The 20,390-nt window shown below is 37.0% G+C and overlaps 1 protein-coding gene across 2 annotated transcripts; it reads left to right on the top strand.

Annotated features, from left to right (window-relative positions):
* Positions 1 to 177: 177 nt before the first annotated feature.
* Positions 178 to 20,248, top strand: LOC134741523 (branched-chain-amino-acid aminotransferase, cytosolic). Of its 2 annotated transcripts, none has more exons than XM_063674330.1 (8): positions 178 to 722; positions 1,075 to 1,245; positions 3,030 to 3,239; positions 3,501 to 3,731; positions 7,506 to 7,689; positions 12,763 to 12,885; positions 15,459 to 15,626; positions 18,558 to 20,248. In XM_063674330.1, exons 1-8 carry the CDS (start codon positions 702 to 704, stop codon positions 18,752 to 18,754), a joined length of 1,305 nt encoding a protein of 434 aa, XP_063530400.1. In that variant the 5' UTR covers positions 178 to 701; the 3' UTR covers positions 18,755 to 20,248. The 2 variants fall into 2 exon arrangements, with proteins under 2 accessions (XP_063530400.1, XP_063530401.1); XM_063674331.1 differs by having other exon boundaries at positions 180 to 722; positions 15,472 to 15,626.
* Positions 20,249 to 20,390: the final 142 nt, after the last annotated feature.

The following is a 20,390-nucleotide window of genomic DNA, read 5'->3' as shown; positions in this document are numbered from 1 at the left end:
GATTCTCTCTGTTTATGTTTAAAATGAGCCAGTCCTTTGACAAACTATATACTGTTTTCTCTTAATAAATTTGAAAGAGAAATTTGATGTTTCCATTTTCAACGAAGATCTATTCGGCGAACGATAGGTACCTACATTATTTGCTGAATTGCGGCCCAAGTTGACTACATACTTAAGTAAAATCTGTCTGAATTGGGGAGTGTTGCTTTCCTCGCGGGCCACGTGTATTATTATGTGGCATAATTGGTAATGTAAATGATAGTCGGTGTGCTCAAATGAGCATTGATACGCCGCCGTATTACCATATTCATTTGTGTGAAGACGGCGCGCCGCGACCTGACGCAGACTTTAGCGCGACCTCACTCCGCTAGGCACCTTTTTCCATGTTTTCGCAACTACGACTTATTTCTCAGAACTGAGTGCGTAATCATATTTTGATGGGAACAGTGCGTTATCAAGTGATGTTTTATAATTTCTGTTGATTATGAACAGTACGTCATAGGTCAGCCCACATATCTTATCATCTCTTTAAATGTTTGTGCTTAAGTCGGTTGAAGTCAGTTAAAGCCAAGCAAGTAATCGACAGACTGATTGAGCAGTGTTTAATTATTTATTTGTGTAACAAAAATAACTGCAGTATTTTAATTTTAGGTTTCTTGTGGTGTTAGTGTTTTCATATTGTTTTTAAATATTTTTAAAGTATGCCTATCCGTCGTAGTCAGGTAAGCGAGTTTATTGCCATGGACGATATAATTATTTAATTTTGACTCAGGCTACAAGGTTCACATTGCATGTACCTATACTGAAATATAGGTACCTATACTATTTTTTTACTTTTAATACTTAGCTATCAGAGCATTATGAAACTGAAATACAATCCCCGATTAGTATAACCTTCAGCTTCATCAGAGTGATATTCATTTCGTGGCCTTGTAAATTTTGTATATGAAGTCCCTACCTATTTTGGTCCAGAAACTACACAATCTTGGCTGCTACACTTACTGCGCCATTTATGTCGTTAGTTTATTTTTGCCGTGCGTACAACATCGTTTTACAAAAATATGAATTTGTCAGTTGTTGGTGAAGTGGATTTTCGAGAACCAGCACAAGCTGCGGACGGTCCGGCGCTGCAGCTCCTCGCTGCGGTACAAGGAGCTAGAGGAGGCTGCCGTGGCCGCGCCCGAGTACGCGCCGCCCGTGCACGACGAGCCCTGCCCTCACGGAGAACCTGAACAATATTTCAAGGTTGGTGCCTTCCTACTTTCTAAATATTCTTATAGCCCATATAACGACCGACTCTAAGTCCGACAGTACTAGATCCCACCATGACTGCTATCCATTTGAATGCTATCTAGATATACCGTGACACTCGCACAAGCTTTTCGTCATGTTACCTTCACGTGTAACATACCATTGGACTTGACTTGTGTTTGATAAACATTTGATTTAAGGAAAATTTGTAAAAGAACCGTATCTTATCTGCACTCCTAATTAACACATTTTATTTATTTGCTCTATCTTCTATCTACACATGTGCTAACCTTGCTCATAAAGAGAATCACTGTACGAATATTGGCAAATTACAGATCAAATATTGTTCATTATTAATCAATTGTATGATGGCTACGGTAGGCGGTATTTGTGTGGCTCTTAACGTCTCGTGTGATTACATAAATAGACATTTTGATTATCAAAGTTGGTTAAACAAAATTTACTGACTAAAATCTGTGGTTCTAACTGTCCATCGCACACCAAAAGTATCTACTCGTATTAATACTTTACCAATCGATGCGGGAACCAATTTGGTGACTGCACATTAATGAGCCTTGTTTACATAACTTCTCTGAGCCTTTTATCATGTTTATAGTTTATTTTGCTTATTTACTTACCTACTTCTAAGATTCTCAATTCATGTCCTTATCAGTTGAAAGTTTTCATAATGCGACCATGCCACAACACACTTGATAAATTGCGTCATTGTTGTGCTCATATGTTTATATGTACCTATAATATAGGTACATATAGTCTTGTTTTTTTTTCTTAGGTTATGACGGGTTTTTGTGTTACTGACACCATTCTGAATAGTTTGAATTGCCTATGTATATACCTATTGCTTTCAACTTACCCTGTTTAGGTAGGAAGTGTCCTAAAATAACTCCAGAACTCACATAACTCCTTACCTTAATAACAGCGGGCTGATGAACATGGAGTCACGTCGTTCATTGCATTTCGCATGTATGCTATTTGGCATTATTAAGTCATTGACACCCCAATATTTATCTAAAAAATTTCAATTTTCTCAGCGGCATGTTAGAGAAGCTACTCGTCTTATCTGCCCACGGCACAATACAACTGCATTTCGTGGTAGTTTTAGATATTCTGCCACGAAATGCTGGAACAACATACCGCCGCCCATAAGAAACACACATTCCATTTTGTCTTTCAAAAACAAAAAGTATATTCTGAATTTGCAGAAATCTGCTCAAAGAGTGGATAACTTGTAAGTGCCAACCTTTACTTTAAGTTTTGTCTAAGTAATTTTCAGTTAACTAATAAGTCTTACAAATATGTTTTCGGAGCAAAGGAATTTTGTATTAACTATAAGTGGAAACTCTTTTGGCCTATGTTCTAACTATATCTTTTACCCTATTGTATTATTATGTGCTGTATGTTTCCCAAATAAATAAATTAAATTAAATTAAATAAGCTGATATTAATATATACTTAATAAGTCAAATTGAAATAGGTACCTAATATCTATTTGTTATATCTGTTCTGATCTCAATTTAGTTTAACCAATGTTAGTTAAGTTTACGTGCTGACGCGATCGCTTGGACAGGTCTCCACGGAAGACCAGCGTCAAGGTAACTTGACATCAAGCTGAGGGGAGACCTTTTCAGTGACGTTTATGTTTTATATTAATAAAAGTGTATTACATTTAAGCAATACTGTAAGCGTCCTGAATAAATTTATTTTCTTTCTAAATGTAATATCACCCCATTACTTATAACTGATTGAAATTGTTACAGTATGAAGATTTACACGTGAAATTAGCAGCGCCGTACCAGCTGCAGCCCAAACCAGACGCTAAAGACCTCGGTTTCGGGAAATACTTCACGGATCACATGCTCAAAATCAACTACCAAGTGCAACTGGGCGGTTGGCAGAAACCAGACATCATCCCCTTCGAGAACCTAAGCATCCATCCTGCTGCGAAGGCTCTTCACTACGCAATACAAGTAAGTAAACTACTAGTCGAAATAAGGTCAAATCCTAAAACACATTCAAAATTGGACTGTAACTCGACTGCATAAAATACAGAATTGGAACAAGTATTAGCGATGTTTACTTCTACTTCCTTCCAGACTGACAGCGCTTGCGCGTATGGATGCAATGGCTGTGTGAACAAATAGCCTTATCAGTTTATTCGCAGCTTTATTAGGGACAAAGAGAAATATTATTGTAGGAACCCATTAAAATTTGGAAAATTGTTCTTGCAGTTGTTTGAAGGAATGAAAGCCTACCGTGGCGTAGATGACAAAATTCGGTTGTTCCGGCCTGATCTCAACATGAAGAGGATGAATCTGGCAGCGCACCGCTCCGGCCTGCCGATATTCAACGGAGAGGAACTCATCAAATGCATGAAAAGACTCATACAAATTGACCAAGAGTGGGTGCCACATTCTGAATCCTCCACTCTATATATTCGACCAACGCTTATAGCAACCGAGGTAAGCTTATTTTACTATCTATTTTGTCCAATACATTTACTAGATAGGTGTTTTTATTAATCAAGGTTAAAATATGCATACACTGTTCACCTTATTTCAATGGATTGGATTAAGTAGAACTCGTGGGCGTCTTGTATGAGAGACAGCACACGACTCCTCAGTCGTTGAAAATGACGGCAACTTAACTATGCAAAACCAATTAGTTTTTGATAAAGCCTGATTGACAGCCTTGTCTAATTGTCCTCGAAAACTGTTTTTATATCGTATTTAGGTACTTTGGCGTTTTGGCGGAAAAATTGCTTTCAGACGTTCGTGTATTAATCCATTACCTTTTCTGCACTTTTTTTAATATGGCATGTTTAATCAAGAACATAACAACAATAATAATCTCATGCAATAGATAACATGTTTAAGCCATTTCACCTTGTTATTGAGATGATGCCATTGGTGGTTTTATCATCGAGCTTACTCCATGACACCTTTCATACATATTACTGACCTTGCCTGTACCCTATTGTTAATTTATTCGATATACTTTCAGCAACATATCTTTACACGCCTTCTTATTGTCATACAAAAAGCAGTGCTTATCACAAGGCGATAAAACTAGCAAATTGTTATCGCAGTATTTTAAAATATCTATCGTGGCATGAGGCGCCAGAAAAGATAATGCCACTTTAATTCGCATTTTCCTATCTTTGTCGCCTTTTTTTACAGTGGAAAATAATGGCTCTATTTAAGACATAAGTCAAAACTAAAACTTGACTTAAGCTCTACTTAATAAAAAAATATTTAAAAAATTACACTCTTCTTACTTCCTATGTGAAGAAAACATAAGATAACAAAATATCCCAAGAACAAAACTTAGCTATAGTTTAGTTCTATCTCGACAACTGTTTTATTAAGCACAGTCAAGGTTCAAAATATCGAGAAGAATAAAGAACCGAAAATATGTTTACACGACTTTATTGCCTAGACATTATGGAGAAAGCTCCATATGGATATTGCCTAGACATTAACAGCATAACATGCTATTAAGAAAGACAACGGATGTTATGAGTCACTTAGACGGAAATACTAATACTATGATTCGACTCTACAAAAACTAACTCACAAAAGAGGATAGGTACGACTCTTGATATTGTAACAATAGCCTTTATAACAAATAGCGCCACTCTTTATTTGCGCAATTTTAGCATTTGAATCAACAATGAACTGACGCAGTCGTTGAAAAGAAGTCATGTTCAAGGTCCGCAAATAATATTTATTCAACTGTAATGTTCAAACTGTTGTGTGTTGTAATGTTCAGTCACAACTGTAGTTGTGACTGGCTAAAACCTACCAAAAATGCATATTTCAATTATATTATTGTTAGATCTATCGTATGCCGAAATTTCATTCCTATGCGACTGCAGTACTTACCGCGAATGTCCCCAATGTATCTTAACACACACACCAAACACCCCGCAGCATTATTAACCATCACAAAAATAAAATGTGTGGTGGTATTGTATTGAAAGGCAATGCAGCGGTACTGATAAATCCACTACTTGACGCTAGATGCCGGTTGTACATTGTTTTAGCAATACATTTTACGTCAGTCGCGACACTCGTGACATCTGGTGTCAAGCAGCGGTACTGATAAATCCACTACTTGACGCTAGATGCCGACTACGAAATAACTCGCGTTTTGGTATGAAAACTGATGTATGGAGTTAGCACTCTTTTCTTACTTATATTTCTCTACGATTGAACTAAATTTTTGGTTTTTTTTAAGTCAACCAAAAGGTAAAAAATAAATAGGTAGATTTTCAAACCTCAGAAACAGTTGGAGCCCAGTTAAAACAACCAATACATATGAGGTATATATTCCTCAAATAAAACAAACCTAAATGCATAGCTATCGATTTATTGTAAAGCCTGACCAGGAATATATGATCATTAGGCCAGGAAATAAATGCCCAAAAAAAAGTATAGAGGAAAATGCAAGGAACACAATTTTTAACTTCGTAGCTTTGTTTGGACTAGTTAGGAGATGAACATATCAAAAGTCCCCGGCCATAACCCTGGTGCTGGGGGAGAGGGGGGTTTGAAGGTTCCATTTTTCGGTTTTTCGATTATATCTCGGAAACTATGCGTCTGAGCGACTTGGCCACTTATACAAAATGAAAAGAGATTTAATTTGTTACAAGTTTTATTCAGTCAAGTTTTTCGATATCTTGTATAGTTTTTGAGATATCCGCTCTTCAAGGTTTATTTAGGGCTCTCATTTTTATCTTGATTATCAACATCGGTGAAGCTGCTAGGCCGGGTTTGGGATCGTTTTCGTATAAATCGGGGGTGCTGAATTCATTTATGGTATCAACAATACACCATTCCTAAGTAAAAACAAAATTTAAAAAAACGATTTTTTATAAAACTCCTCTTTACGCTTAAACCGCCGAACCGATTTCGTTAAAATTTGGTACAGAGATGGTTTGAGTCCCGGGACAGTACATAGGATAGTTTTTATAACCTAAATCATATTTTAAGGGTGTGAAAAGTGGGGTGGAAATTTGTATGGGGAATCAATAACCGCTGAACCTATTTAAATAATATTTGGGATGGTCTACATGTTTGATTTAGTTGATAATGATACCAAACATGACTTCAAACCTAAATTCAAACAGTATTAACCTCAGGAATTCAACGTCGGCGAAGAAGCTGAATTCCCCTCACACCGAATTTCACACCTTCAAAGTATGATTTTTGAGATAAAAACTATATTATATCCTGTCTCGGGACTTAAAACACCTATTTACCAAATTTCAACTAAATCGGTTCAGCGGTTTAAGCGTGAAGAGGAGTTAAAAAAAGTTATTTGTTTGAAGTTTATATGTTTTTACTTCGGAAAGGTGTATTGTTGATACCATAAATGAATTCAGCACCCCCGATTTATACGAAAACGTTACCAAACCCGGCCTAGCAGCTTTACTGATGTAGATAATCAAGATAAAAATGAGAGCCCTAAATAAACCTTCAAGAGCGGATATCTCAAAAACTATACAAGATATCGATAAACTTGACTGAATAAAACTTGTAACAAATTAAATCTCTTTTAATTTTGTATAAGTGGCCAAGTCGCTCAGACGCATAGTTGTCGAGATATAATCGAAAAACCGAAAAGTGGAACCTTCAAACCCCCCTCTCCCCCACCAGCACCAGGGTTACGGCCGGGGACTTTTGATATTTTCATCTAACTAGTCCAAACAAAGCTACGAAGTTAAAAATTGTGTTCCTTGCATTTCCCTCTATACCTTCTTATTGCTTGGCCTACATTGTCAAGAGGGCGCTGTTATTCTCATATACCTATATAGGGTGACAGTTCAGTATACCTAGTATGAAAAAAATTGTTCCAGTGAAATTCCGCAACATGGCGCGTGATCATATATTCCTGGTCAGGCTTTACCATCGTCCCCACTGTTCGCTGACAGTTAGTGACCCTTATTGCAAACATATAAGGTCCATCGATGGTCAGATAAGAGTGTTGCTATTAGTATACACATATATATGCTCCAGGGGCCCATTTCTCGAACGGTATTAGACTAATATTATTAGTCCACGAACTGTCAAATCGTATGAGTTGCCATGACAACCCACTAATTACACTAATATCGTTCGAGAAATGGGCCCCTGGTTACACACAGCCGTTACTTCTCAAAACCTAGTTGCGTGGCAGTATAATAAAACCACGAAATAATAACAAAAATTTGAATAATTTGTGTTTATCCCCAGGCGACTTTTGGCGTGATGGCGCCCGAGTCGGCGCTGCTGTTCGTCGTGCTGAGCCCGGTGAGCGCGTACTACAAGACGAGCACCGACGGCGCCGTGTCCATCTTTGCGGACCCCAACGTGGTGCGCGCTTTCCCCGGCGGCGTCGGCAACAGGAAGGTGGGCTCCAACTACGGACCCACGATAGGTGAGAACCTTGTTACTAACCGTGGCCGTGCGCGTTGGCTTGGAGTGTCTGACCTGAATCGCAAACTTTAACGCTTTAACTTTAGTTTCGTGAATAATTTGACCTTCTTATCTCACTTAATTACACAATTATTGCATATATTTTTATGTTTGTTTGTGACGCGTAAGAATAGCATAGGTATGTTTTGTAAGAAGTTTAGTAGTCTATATGTATCATTTTCAAGCAAAAGGTACCACATTGTCGCTTGCCATAAGGACGCTCTGACAGGTTTTTCGTATCAAGATACAAGCAATTTTCGTCCTTATGTTAAGCGACAATACCTTTTGCTTGAAAACGTCACATATCAATTGATGGCAAAAGGCCGGACGGGCTCACATTGGTTCCATGGCAGAAGGGTCGGTGCCTCTTGTGGGACGCCACGTGTGTCAGTACGTTTGCAAAATTTCACCTTAGCCTTACACTTACACCTGAATATGCGGCCAAACTCAAGCATGCTAATATGGGGCACTTTCTATGAAAAGGGACCTTATTGTCGATGGCGCTTACGCCGCACAGCGTCGCACAGCATTGTATTCATATCGGAGCATCGTTTATAATGGCGTAAGCGCCATCGCCAGCCCTACAAGTAGCACACGCTTCCATGTGCATTGTAGGATCTGCCATCTAGTGGCCTAAGTCAAAATGTAAAACTTGGCGTTACACTTCTCGTTAATAAACAGGGCCCCTGTCCCTATGGTTCATGCACGCTCCCTAATATTGTTGCAATAATTGCAACCAGCATACTGGCTCAATCACTCTGGGTCGCCCACCAGATGCAAAATTTGTATGTGGCGAACGACCCAGTATGATTGATCCGTAAGTTGTAGGTATATTTTCTCACTTTATGATCGATTCCCTTTCTTTCTTTCCGAATGAAGGTCTAGGTATACAAAAGTTTCGCCAAACTGTAGACAGTTTGTTGGCAGCGATGATAAATACAATGCAGTAATTAATCACAATAACTGATTTCATACAAAAACACTTACGGTTACAATTTTGATACAACTAAATTTTTGAATGCAAAAAGCGGGCGCCGGTTTAACATTTTAAACTCTCATTTTTAGGGTTCCGTACCCAAAGGGTAAAAACGGGACCCTATTACTAAGAGTCCACTGTCCGTCTGTCTGTCACCAGGCTGTATCTCATGACCCGTGACAGCTAGACACTACAGACACTACACACTACAGACACTACAGACAGTTCAAATTTTCACAGATGATGTATCTGTTGCCGCTACAACGACAAATACTAAAAAGTACGGAACCCACGGTGGGAGAGACCGACTCGCACTTGTCCAGTTTTTTTCTGTTTCAAACAATCAACGTGGCAATGATAGTTCCATTCAGCCAAATAATTAAAAAGAACTTTAGTGATATATCGTATTTTAACAGTGACTATGAGCACATCGGGTTCGGGGTTCCTCAGGGTAGCATTCTCGGCCCGACACTTTTTACAATCTATATTAACGATATTCTTAATCTTAAAATCCCAAATTCTGAGATTATATGTTACGCTGATGACACCGTCATACTGTTCAACGATACTAATTGGGAGAATTTAGTTGCTGTCACTGAAAGAGGTATGCAAATGGCATCGCACTGGTTTCGTGCCAACCTTCTGACCATTAACAGTGATAAAACAAAATTTTTATGTTTTCATAAAACTGCCTTGACAAAACCATCCTTCGAGCCCACCATAAAGATTCACTCATGTACTGAGTTTCCGGATAATCTCTGTAACTGTAACTGTGATAGTATCCAGCGCGCTGACATTATAAAATACCTTGGTCTGTTTGTAGATGAAAACTTAAACTTTAAACATCACATTCACAAACTCTCTGGTAGAATTAGAAAATCTATTTATATATTTAAGAAACTTCGTCATTCTGCAGATGAATCTTTGCTAAAACTGGTCTACGTCGCACTGTGCCAGTCTATAACCTGTTACTGCATTGCAGTGTGGGGCAGTGCAGCAAAGACTACCATGTTAGAAATTGAAAGAGCGCAGCGTTCAGTCTTGAAAGTAATGTTCAAAAAACCTTTCCGTTTTGCAATTGCTGATCTCTTTGCTCAGGCTAAAGTTCTATCTGTTCGTCAACTGTTTATCCACAAAATTTGCTTACAAACACATAAATCGTCTAAAGTATCAAAGGAGTATAATATATTATCACAAAAACGCGTCTTCAATTTACCCGTTCCAAGAGTAAATTCAGCTTTTGGCAAACTTTTTGGGGAACGCATCAGGGCGTCTACATACAATCCTATAAATAAACTATGTAACCTCAGGGATTGCACACAAATGGAAGCAAAAACACTGCTTTTCAAACTGCTGCACTCACAAAATTATGCCGAGACAGAAGCCATATTTAACAAAATTTAGTTTCAATATTGTGTCTAGATTAAGCCTTAGTTTGTAGTTAGTAGTTTCTTACTAAATGATAGTTTGTAATTGTAACAAGTCTAATATTTAAATTGTAATTGGTTCCCCGCGATACAGGCACCCCTGGAATGTCTGTAACCTTTAGCTGTAAATAAATAATCTTTATTCTATTCTTATTCTTATTTTATAACATTTTATTTATATAATAAGTAATAAGTATATATACTTTATGTCGTGTAATAATATTTTTAGTACGTAATAAATGTCTAATGGTGAAATAAAAAATAAATACAGTTTTTGAACATCCACACTCTTTGGTGGTGGCGTGGATCACGGTCAGGTTTGACAACTTTTCTGTGGGACTTTCTCACGACGGAACGCGCTCCGATTGTTGGCGTTTGCAGTTACATGATACTGGGCATTATTATAAATATCTTTAAGGCCGTTCCATCGGTTTGCCGCTGTCACTGTCACATTTCGTAAGAAAGAACGGGAAAGATCATGCGCGCCAAGTCATATCATATCATATCGTTTATTTTCATAATAGGATTTTACAATCTCTTTATGACGTCAAACAATTGTATTTACTTAAAAATTAAATATTAAATAACATTATCTATGTTACACTATGCACATACTTATTAACTCCAAGGGTTAACGTCTTCTAAATAGTCTGATATTTTATAATATCCATTTTTGCACAACTTTCGTTTAATGACCGATTTAAATTCATTTAATGGCAAACTTTGAATATCCAAAGGAATTTTGTTGTAAAAACGAACACATTGGCCAATGAAAAATTTACTTATCTTCTGAAGTCTAGTTATAGTAGGTACAAGTTTCTCTTTGTTTCTTGTATTTCTGTTGTGTATGTCGCAATATTTCTTAAACATGTGTTTATTTTTTGCACATATAATAGATTTTCATAAATGTATTGCGACGCAAATGTCAAAATGCCTAATTCTCCAAATTTGTCTCTTAAGGAGACCCTACATCCCAAATTATAAATAGCTCTAATCGCCCGTTTTTGCAATATAAAAATACAAGTGTCAAATTTTGATCGAATTTTGTCGATTTTTATTTATTTTAAAAACGTTACCTTACAATATCGAAATTCGAAAGCTATGAAATTACTATTTAAGTAAAGATTGTTTTTTCTTCTTTTTTTGTTTATAGTATCACATAATAAATAACCGAGTAAAGTTTGATTAAAAGTCCGAGTTAGAGGTTACTTTGGGAATTAATTGTATCGAGCGAAGTGTCATAATTCGTGTATCGGAAGCTATGTTATTAAAGATAATATAGTCAAGAACTACATATATTTTTTCCACATCTACGAATATCAACGCCTCTTAAAAAAACATGATCATATAAGGAGATTTTTCGCCTTCTGATTCAGGGAACCGCCTTAATTAATTTGTTTCGCATATTTACACTTACAAAATATGTTTTTCAGCATTCTAATTAAATAGCTTCAGTCCATTGGGACAATTTAGCCAGTGTCAAGGTATAAGGAGCTATAATATAGAGTATAGACGAATATTGTACGGTTAGTACAAGACAGTGTACGGTTATTAGCTCTAGTAAAGCGATAGCAGGACTATACAAGGGCCACGTGGAGCTACCTGGCGTTGACGCCAGAACGGTAAATAAACTTGTATCTAGATTAATTCTTTATTATCCGCACACTTGCACATTAGTTTACTGCATAATAAATAATAAGCTATCAGTATTACCTACACTTTAAACAACGTTCATGAGCAAAAACAAAAAAAAAAACCAGACATATCACCAAGATGACGGTCGACAAGCAACTCCAATCCCTATCATATTTTCTCGGAAACGTTCGTATTTTTCATGCTACTTTAGTCAACCTCAATACTTTATGTACTGTGCCTGACTGAAATAGCATGTTATAACACGTTCCTGCGTTTCTGTGAAAATACGAAGGCAAACAATTATGCACTACATCTGTACGTGATTCAATTCCGTTAAGTGAATGTTAGGTTAGCCTTAGTTTCTCAATACCTACGAATATAGTTTAATATTCCTTTCCGCTTGTATAATTAATATACCTACACAGGAGGGATAAGATAATTTATCACTTTTAGCCTTTATATCACTGAGTCACACTGACATTATTATATCACTGGCATGATTCCTTAAAAGTTGTCGTTACAAGCTCAGTCTAAGCGCCTCTTATTGGCCTCTAATAAAAATGAAACTTATTATTCATTATTAAAGTTTAAATTTGCATGTCGTTTAGTTCACCCGTCGGTTAGGTTGCTATTGCACCTGTCCAATATCTTGGTGAAATGTGCATTGCGTCTCACTCTCTCACTAAGCAAAATGAGAGATGCAAATACACATTGGACAGGTGTAATACCACCCTTACACGCGCTGAAATCTCTAAGTTTTGCATATCGGTGTTATTTTATCATTTGTTTTGAATAGAAGAAACTGTAATAAAAGCGGCTAAAAGCATTTTAAATACATAGAACTGTTGATAAATTGATTTGCAAGCAACTTATTATTTTATCAACAATTCCGTTAAATTATTTGTTACGCCAGATAGGAGGTGTTTGTTTAATACGTTATCCAGATACAGCCGGTTCGTAACTTGTTGATTGACCGTCTTGTGTGATTGCATTGCAGAGGCCACGACGCGCGCCGCGCAGCTCGGCCACCACCAGGTGTTGTGGCTGTTCGGCCCCGACCACCAGCTCACGGAGGTCGGCGCCATGAACATCTTCATGGTCTACATCAACGAGAATGGAGGTAAATCCTGAATTCACTCGTTTTACTTCGCATATAACGCGTTATTTATAAACGTCTGGCAGATCTAACAAGCTATTAATAATCGTTTGTCTTTATTTCTCATTTTGACATTTGTGTTTATTAGAAAGAGACAATTTAATGTACTTTGCTGAGTTTTATGAATATGGGAAATATTGTATCACAGCGCCCATGAAATCAAATTTACGGAAATACATACATAGAAAAAAACAAGATGTAATCTTAAAATAATCAAATCCCACTAAACGGGTTTTCCATTGTGACGTCACCATCTTCGTAACACATAATAAGAACTTTAACTATAACAAATCGTTTTGACGTTTTATAAAGTGTAGCTGATTTGATTGGTTAAGGTACCTTAATTATAATAATTATAAATAACAACATCATTATTAAAAGGCTGATGATTTTAATAGTGCTTATAAAGGTGCCGTAATCGCCTCCAGTACCTACCTAAATACTTACTCCAAATCATGTAAAACATCAAATTTTTGTACAAATCACATTACAAACGGGGGTCCCTTTGTTTGACATAATTATCGAAAGTCATAATGTAATGATTGTCATATTATCATTAGTCATCATTCTGAAACCGTTAACTCTTCAGGATTTTCCTCAGGTTATCCTATAGATAGGTTAGGTTACGTGTGTTTTATGGCAATCCTGAAAAGTTACGCGTTTATGAGAAAAACCAAATTATGACTAACGAAAATGTGGACAAACAATACATTATGACTTAAGACTATATGGGAAACAATAGAGGCCCTCACAAACGTTTTGTACAAATCGACTTCTGCTTAAAACAATGACAATGTTAATGATAACAAACTTATACGAGATATTTCCATTTATAATGAGTTCTTACCGAGTGTTCGTTCTGTAAGCTTTTTAGTAGCAGCTATTTAAATGACAAGTTGAAAGACGTTTCAATGCCAGTTATTTCTAATGTCAATTGTATACATTAATCATCATAATCAGTCAATGATTACATATTGTATTCGAGGGCGAGATTTAATATAAACTCCACCGCTTTACCGCGTGACCGATATTGTCATCTTATCTAAAAGCTACCCGGCACCGAGACCTCTGACCGGATACATCTGGTTCGTTATCGGTAGCGAGAAAATAAGCCCTGTTTGTGTATTTTGGCACGAAGTTCGTAAGATTATCGAAAACAATTTTACTTACTTTAAACATTGAAACATTACATATATATGTGTAACAGCATCACGATCCTCGAAAAAAGGGAAAAGTAGTTTGAAGAGGCAGACGGATCACGTGAGAGTGCCCTTTTAACGTAATGATCTGCATGACACATTATTTACAAGGCAAATGATGTAGCCGGGCGTCTAGGGGTCAGTAACATCGATAACGGCAGACGTCACCGGCCGATATCGGTACGTAAAATAACAGAGTTTCATCAGAAATACCAGACTTCGCCTTGGCTTTACCCTTCTGCAGTGTCATTTAGTACGTACGGGCGCTGCGCACACCCTCCCACTTCCTCGACCTCCGAATGCACGGAATTGGCGCGCGGACAGTATTTTTGTTCAAATGTAGGCAATATCCAAATATCTCAAAAATCCTTGCCAAAGAATAGGGAATATTACGTAAAACTCTGCATAGAGGGCGTCACTAGCACAATCACAGGCCCTACCGCGAAACCCGAAAGTTTGGTTTCTGCCTCTCTATCACTCTTGCCTATTCGATCGATAGAGAGGCAGATAACGAAATTTCGATTTTCGCGTTTGTCGGTAGGTTACCTGTAAACAAACCGCCTTATTGCATCAATGTCATAGTGAAACCTTGTCAAAAAACTGTTTAAGGCCTAGTATGTATAAGTTACTCTATGATTTAGTATGTGCACTAGTGCTGCACTCTGGCGGCAGAACATTGCAGTCCTATTAACATTTTACAAGAGATTGGAATAACTTATCAGCTCTTCTTTTTTTCGTAGATTGGTACGAGTATATGTCCAATGCGAACTAAAAATTAAAACAACGCGTTTATTGAGAAAAAAAAATCTGAGTTGTCTGACCGCAAACATCTTGCCGTTAAAGGGTTAAGCGGCCAGCGTCGAAACAAAAAACGCTCAGAATTAATTTCGGACTTCGGACATCGTAACAATTTCTAACTATCTATGATTATCTGTTACGTTTCAATTTTTTCAAAGAGGTGTAATGTTTCAATGTTTCAATATACCTAAGTAACACACATATTCATTTTGAGTACGTTTGTGTTATAAATATTGTGTTGCCTGATGACCATTATTTTTGTAATGCGCAACGAATAAATTGAATATACCCATGAACGAAATCTGATAACCCCTTGTAGTATATAAAACAATATTTAATGAATGTCATTAACGGATCTAACGCGATTAAATTTCATTATATTACTTTTTCTCCGATGTTTCAGCTAGGTTGCATTAGCTGTGGTCACGGAAGACTTACGTCCCAGCAAAATGTCAATTGATTTAATCGCGTTAGACCCGTTAATGACATTAATTATGTGTACATAACACGAGAGTTTAAAGTGTTATAAAACAATATTAGTCGTTACTCGTAGACAAGCAGCTAAGCACGCCGCCCCTGAACGGGCTGATCCTGCCGGGCATCACGCGCCGCTCCATCCTCGAGCTGGCCAGCCAGTGGGAAGACCTGGTCGTCAAGGAGGAGGTCATCACCATGGACCGAGTCATCAGTCTCAACAAACAGGGAAGGGTGAGTTCTATATTCGTAAAACACTCAGGCCAATAGGGAATATTACGCGAAACTCTGCGTAGGGGGCGCCACTACCACAATCTGAGGGTCTATAGCGAAACAAGAAAATCAAAATTAATTTCGTTATCTAACATCTCTGTCACTCTTGCATATTCGAGCGATAAAGAGGCAGATAGCGAAATTTCGGATTCGCGTTTTCCAGTAGGTCCTCTGTAAACAAACAACCTTGATTCATCAATGTCATATTTTATTATCCCTGAAACTTGTCAAAAACCTGTTAAAGGTACAGTACGTATAAATTACTCTGTGGTTTACTTAAAAGGCTAGTGCCTCACTCTGGTGGCAGAACATTGCAGTAATATCCCCTATTCGAACGTAACGTATGCGGAGTGAAATCTGGACAAAATTCAATGTCGTATTAAATAAAAACAACATGGTTACTTTTCATAAATTTTCATGTATTTTAATAATGTTCATTTTACCAACGTTAAATTTTATCTTCCTTAGGAAAACTTTTTTAGGAAACTTCGTATGCTCGACATATTTCACATTCTCGTCCGATAAACCATTGGTGTTCTTAAAATAATAGTTACCTTGCCATAAATTTCCATTTTAAGTGACATATGATTAGTCCCCCATAAATCCCATTACGCAAAAACAGCTGTTTTTTACACATTTTGGTCGGTATGACGTACCCACATTTTCAGTTATTTGTTTTTATTTTCGGATACGGTGACCTTAACTTTTCTTGGATGTTTGCCGATGACTATATCTTCAAGATATTTTTAAACAGTTTTACTGCCACATTTGAATAATCTCATGACCTCTGTAAGATTTTGTGACTCAGCGGGCCGTCATTTTCTTCAATCGATCTCCCAGGAAACTGGCTAATGCTGGAAGGTTTACCTGAACCAGACTTTATAGCCGTAGTTTAAAAAAAAACAAGGATGTAAAAATATTATAAACATATCGTTACTTCTAACTCACTTCCACAAAATGTTCCACTATCTTCGCTTTCGGCCATAGGGAAATAGTACTGGAGAAATTACATACAGTTTCGCGATGGTGTTCTTCTAGATTGACCACAATTTCAAGAGAAAGAATCCAATGCCCATGAAACTTACCGGATTAATTGACAGATATATAGACTTTAAACCGGCAGTTGGATATAATTTCAGTTTAATTTTTTGTTTACTTTTTACATGTTCAAAACTTTGTCCAGATTTGACTCCGCATACGTTACACTGACATCAGAATTATTACTAACTGATGTCATTTAGTTATCATGCATTTCGCTCGTACTTGTCCGTACATGTAATGGCGCGAGCGAGACGATAAAAATATGAGGAAAGGCTAATCTTCATATTTTTAAATCGAACATGAGGGTCAATTGGAAATAAATTGTACGTAGTTAACGGCTTGTTATTAATCTTAAGTTAATTGATTCCATTGTGTTGCGTGTAACACAATGGAACAAATAACAGTCGTTATCGAAGGTTAGCTGGATGAGCTTCCTTACGGATAAGTTCGCCTTTGTACCGGTACAATAAAGGCACATCAAAAAGACTCCAAAATTAGGCGAAAAAAATAGTCACGGGTATTCGTCGATAAAATATTGCACTATCACCAGGGGGGGTGTCACTTCGCAGTTTAGGTACATTTGGCCGTCTCGCCTCCCGGGCAGGCATATGGCAATGGGCTGCCGCTCGACTCGCGCAAAATTGAAAATACATAATGCCTTCGAAACCTAAATCTATAGATATTGTTCTGTTTACGGATGTCTGAATAAACGGAAGAACAAGGAAGCAGAAATAACATTTTTTTAAATTCCGGACTATATTGACCGACATATTTTCAAAGGAATAAGTACTTCTGTGGCATACCTACTTCCGTAAGAATCAGACATACTATCTCCGGATAAAAAAATATGTTTACCGAATCAACGTTTGTAATTCCTACATATTTATCTTAAAAATAATAAATCTGTAGGTATTGAGGTCCAAAAACTTGTCAAGTGACAACCCCGTGCCGACACTCGCAGCTCGGTCATAAAACTGCGGCGCGCAAAGAAGATTCACGGTTCGTGCGCGGTTATAAGTTGTGAAGGAGTGAATTTTCTGTACGGTAGTACTATTAGTTATTCTGTGCTATCACATTAAATGTGATTCTTATAAAGAGGTATATAAACGATTTCGATTTATGAACATCACAAAAGTAAGATGGAATGGACGAAATTACAATTTTCGACACTAGTATGCACGTTCGCGGGCAAGTTTTTTCATTTCGAGCGCTCGACTCTCACCACAAATCTAGTTAGTAAATAAATTTTGTACCCGCGGATGCTAGATGAGATTGATATTAATTTAATTTCTATCAAAGTTGTCAATTTGATTGTCCGGTCTGGACTGGCCTTTACAATCGAATCGTGGGATTGCCAATCCCACTTAAATTTTTGCGTCCACACCACACAATTGAATTGACAATTTAATCAGCTTGTGCGAAAATTTGTTCTTTTTGGGCTGGCCTTTGTACATTGCTAAAACATTGATCTAATTACAATATTTTTATCCTATAATAATATGTTTGACGTTAATACTGTGAGATTGCACAATTTTCAAAATAACTACGAACAATCTTAAAATACCTTAAAATATGTACTTAATTGACATTTGAATTTTGAACTGGCCGCGTCGCGCGACAGTAGCGCCCCTAGTGGTGAATTCTCGTGGTAGCCTGCATTGCATACTTTTTTGATACTCGTAATATCGAAATGAGCAACACTGACCAAACATTTGTGCATATTGACTTGTCAACCTAGTCCGCCTACTTATGGAGTCGACTTTAGACCAAAATGACACCACAGCACATAGTGCAATGATCGTTCGAAATAAGCGCATTTTATTTATTTGTTTGTTTGTTTGTCATGAACAGCTACTGGAGATGTTCGGCGCGGGTACGGCGGCGGTGATCAGCCCCGTCAGCCGGATCGGCTTCCTCGAGGACAACATCCACATCCCCACCATGCACCAGTCCCAGCCCGTGTTCCAGCGGCTAAAGGACACCCTCCTGGCCATCCAGTACGGCCACATAGACCACCCCTACTCTCTCATCATCTCATAGTGACGTGAAGTGAACTTATAACTAAGATAAAAGACAAATTACTGTTTAAAGGCCACAGGGTCAAAGTGTTTAGAGTTTAAGGAAATCGCGGCAGGTACCGTCAAGTGATTTGAACTTTATTGCTCGGAGTTTAAAAGTAGTGAACTAATATAGACTCGTGCCGCCTAATGTGCATTACAATGTACACACTGTTTAAATGGAATTTGAATTTTTCTTATATCCTATTAAGGCCCTATGTGTATTTCAATGTACACTCCGTTTCAATCTAATTAGAACCTTTCATAAACCAAATAGTTGCATTTCTTTTGTTTAATTGCTTTCTTTAACAAACAAAATTCATCCCAATGTACTATAGAAAAAGGTTTAAATTAAAAATAGGAGAACTTTGTACGGTGGCCCTCACGAGGTTAAGACATACAAATTAAGATTCCTTCTGTCACGTTGAATTTTCGGACAAATGAAATTCAACCCAATTACTATGCAACTAGATTCAAATTTCCTTAATAAAATATTGCATGGTAGGTAGGCGGCACGTGGATAGTTGCAAGACTGGACTAGTTAAAATATGGCGTTAATCATAAACGCCCTACAAGCCTCAATTAGCTATTAATCGTTTGTCTTAATCTGCCATTTTGACTTATGTATTTGTAAGAAAGTGATAAAACATAAATTAACTATTTGAAGCTTGTAAAGTTTCATGAATAAGGGGGGTAAGAGTGTATTTTTGTAGGGCACTTATTGCCATGTATCAAGTCCAGATCACTCTGCTAATAGACCCGTCTCAAAGCTTATACTCGTTACGTGCAACCTAAGCAAACTTTGAGACGCTGTGCGGAACGCGTTGTGTGAAAAACATTATATTTCTGCAATCTCTAGATTTTAATTTTAGAATTCAATTAGTATTTTTGTATAATAAGTTAATAACGCTTGAATTGTGCAGATGTTAAATAATTCTAAGGTATTCTATTTAATATAAATTAATTAATTTTTAATGAGCGCATTCAGTGAATTGTGTTCTAATAAACCTTATTGTAGTAAAAGAAATGTGTCGAGACGGTTTGTGTTTCGAGTGCAAGTGCAACTACGAAACGAGTGCAGTTAAATTTATTATAGACTTGTGTGGACAATTCTTTACGGGATAGAAAAGCGTGTGACTTAATCTCTGTTTTTATATCACAGAAAATAAAATGAAAATAAATTGCCCAATCTAATCTACCTATAGTAACCCATCATCAGGATTTATAATAAAATTATAGTTAGATAATCTGACTGGGATATAAAAATTGAGCTTAGATTATTAGTTTCAGTTGTACTTTTTATTGTATACTAAATTAATACATACATACAGACTAAGAAGTACATACTTGAAAGCTAGAGATGCGCACCGGAAGTCGACCAGGTTTGATAACTTTTAAATGTTTATAGGCAAACATTTATTGTATTTTCTAGTCTACTTCATGAGAATCTGTACGAATTTGTTAAATATTTATAAATATACGTTTATACAATTAGTTGAAATATTATTTTTGACATTAATAACATAACAAAACACTGGCAGACCTTATCATGTTGTAATAAGGTGACCAGCCGACTGTGTCGATAGCTATTTACCCCCACTCAATTGGCACTCAGTTTTAACCTTTT

Source organism: Cydia strobilella, chromosome 5 (assembly GCF_947568885.1).
Source record: "Cydia strobilella chromosome 5, ilCydStro3.1, whole genome shotgun sequence".
NCBI classification, from domain to species: domain Eukaryota; kingdom Metazoa; phylum Arthropoda; class Insecta; order Lepidoptera; family Tortricidae; genus Cydia; species Cydia strobilella.
This window is presented reverse-complemented; position numbering and strand designations above follow the sequence as displayed.

What these genes read in the sequence shown, in the direction of transcription:
- LOC134741523 (XM_063674330.1), top strand. Translation starts at nt 702, where the DNA reads ATGCCTATCCGTCGTAGTCAG. An exon ending in TGCCTATCCGTCGTAGTCAG is followed by an intron (nt 723 to 1,074) that starts GTAAGCGAGTTT and finishes TGAATTTGTCAG; the next exon opens with TTGTTGGTGAAGTGGATTTT. An exon ending in GTCTCAACAAACAGGGAAGG is followed by an intron (nt 15,627 to 18,557) that starts GTGAGTTCTATA and finishes TGTCATGAACAG; the next exon opens with CTACTGGAGATGTTCGGCGC.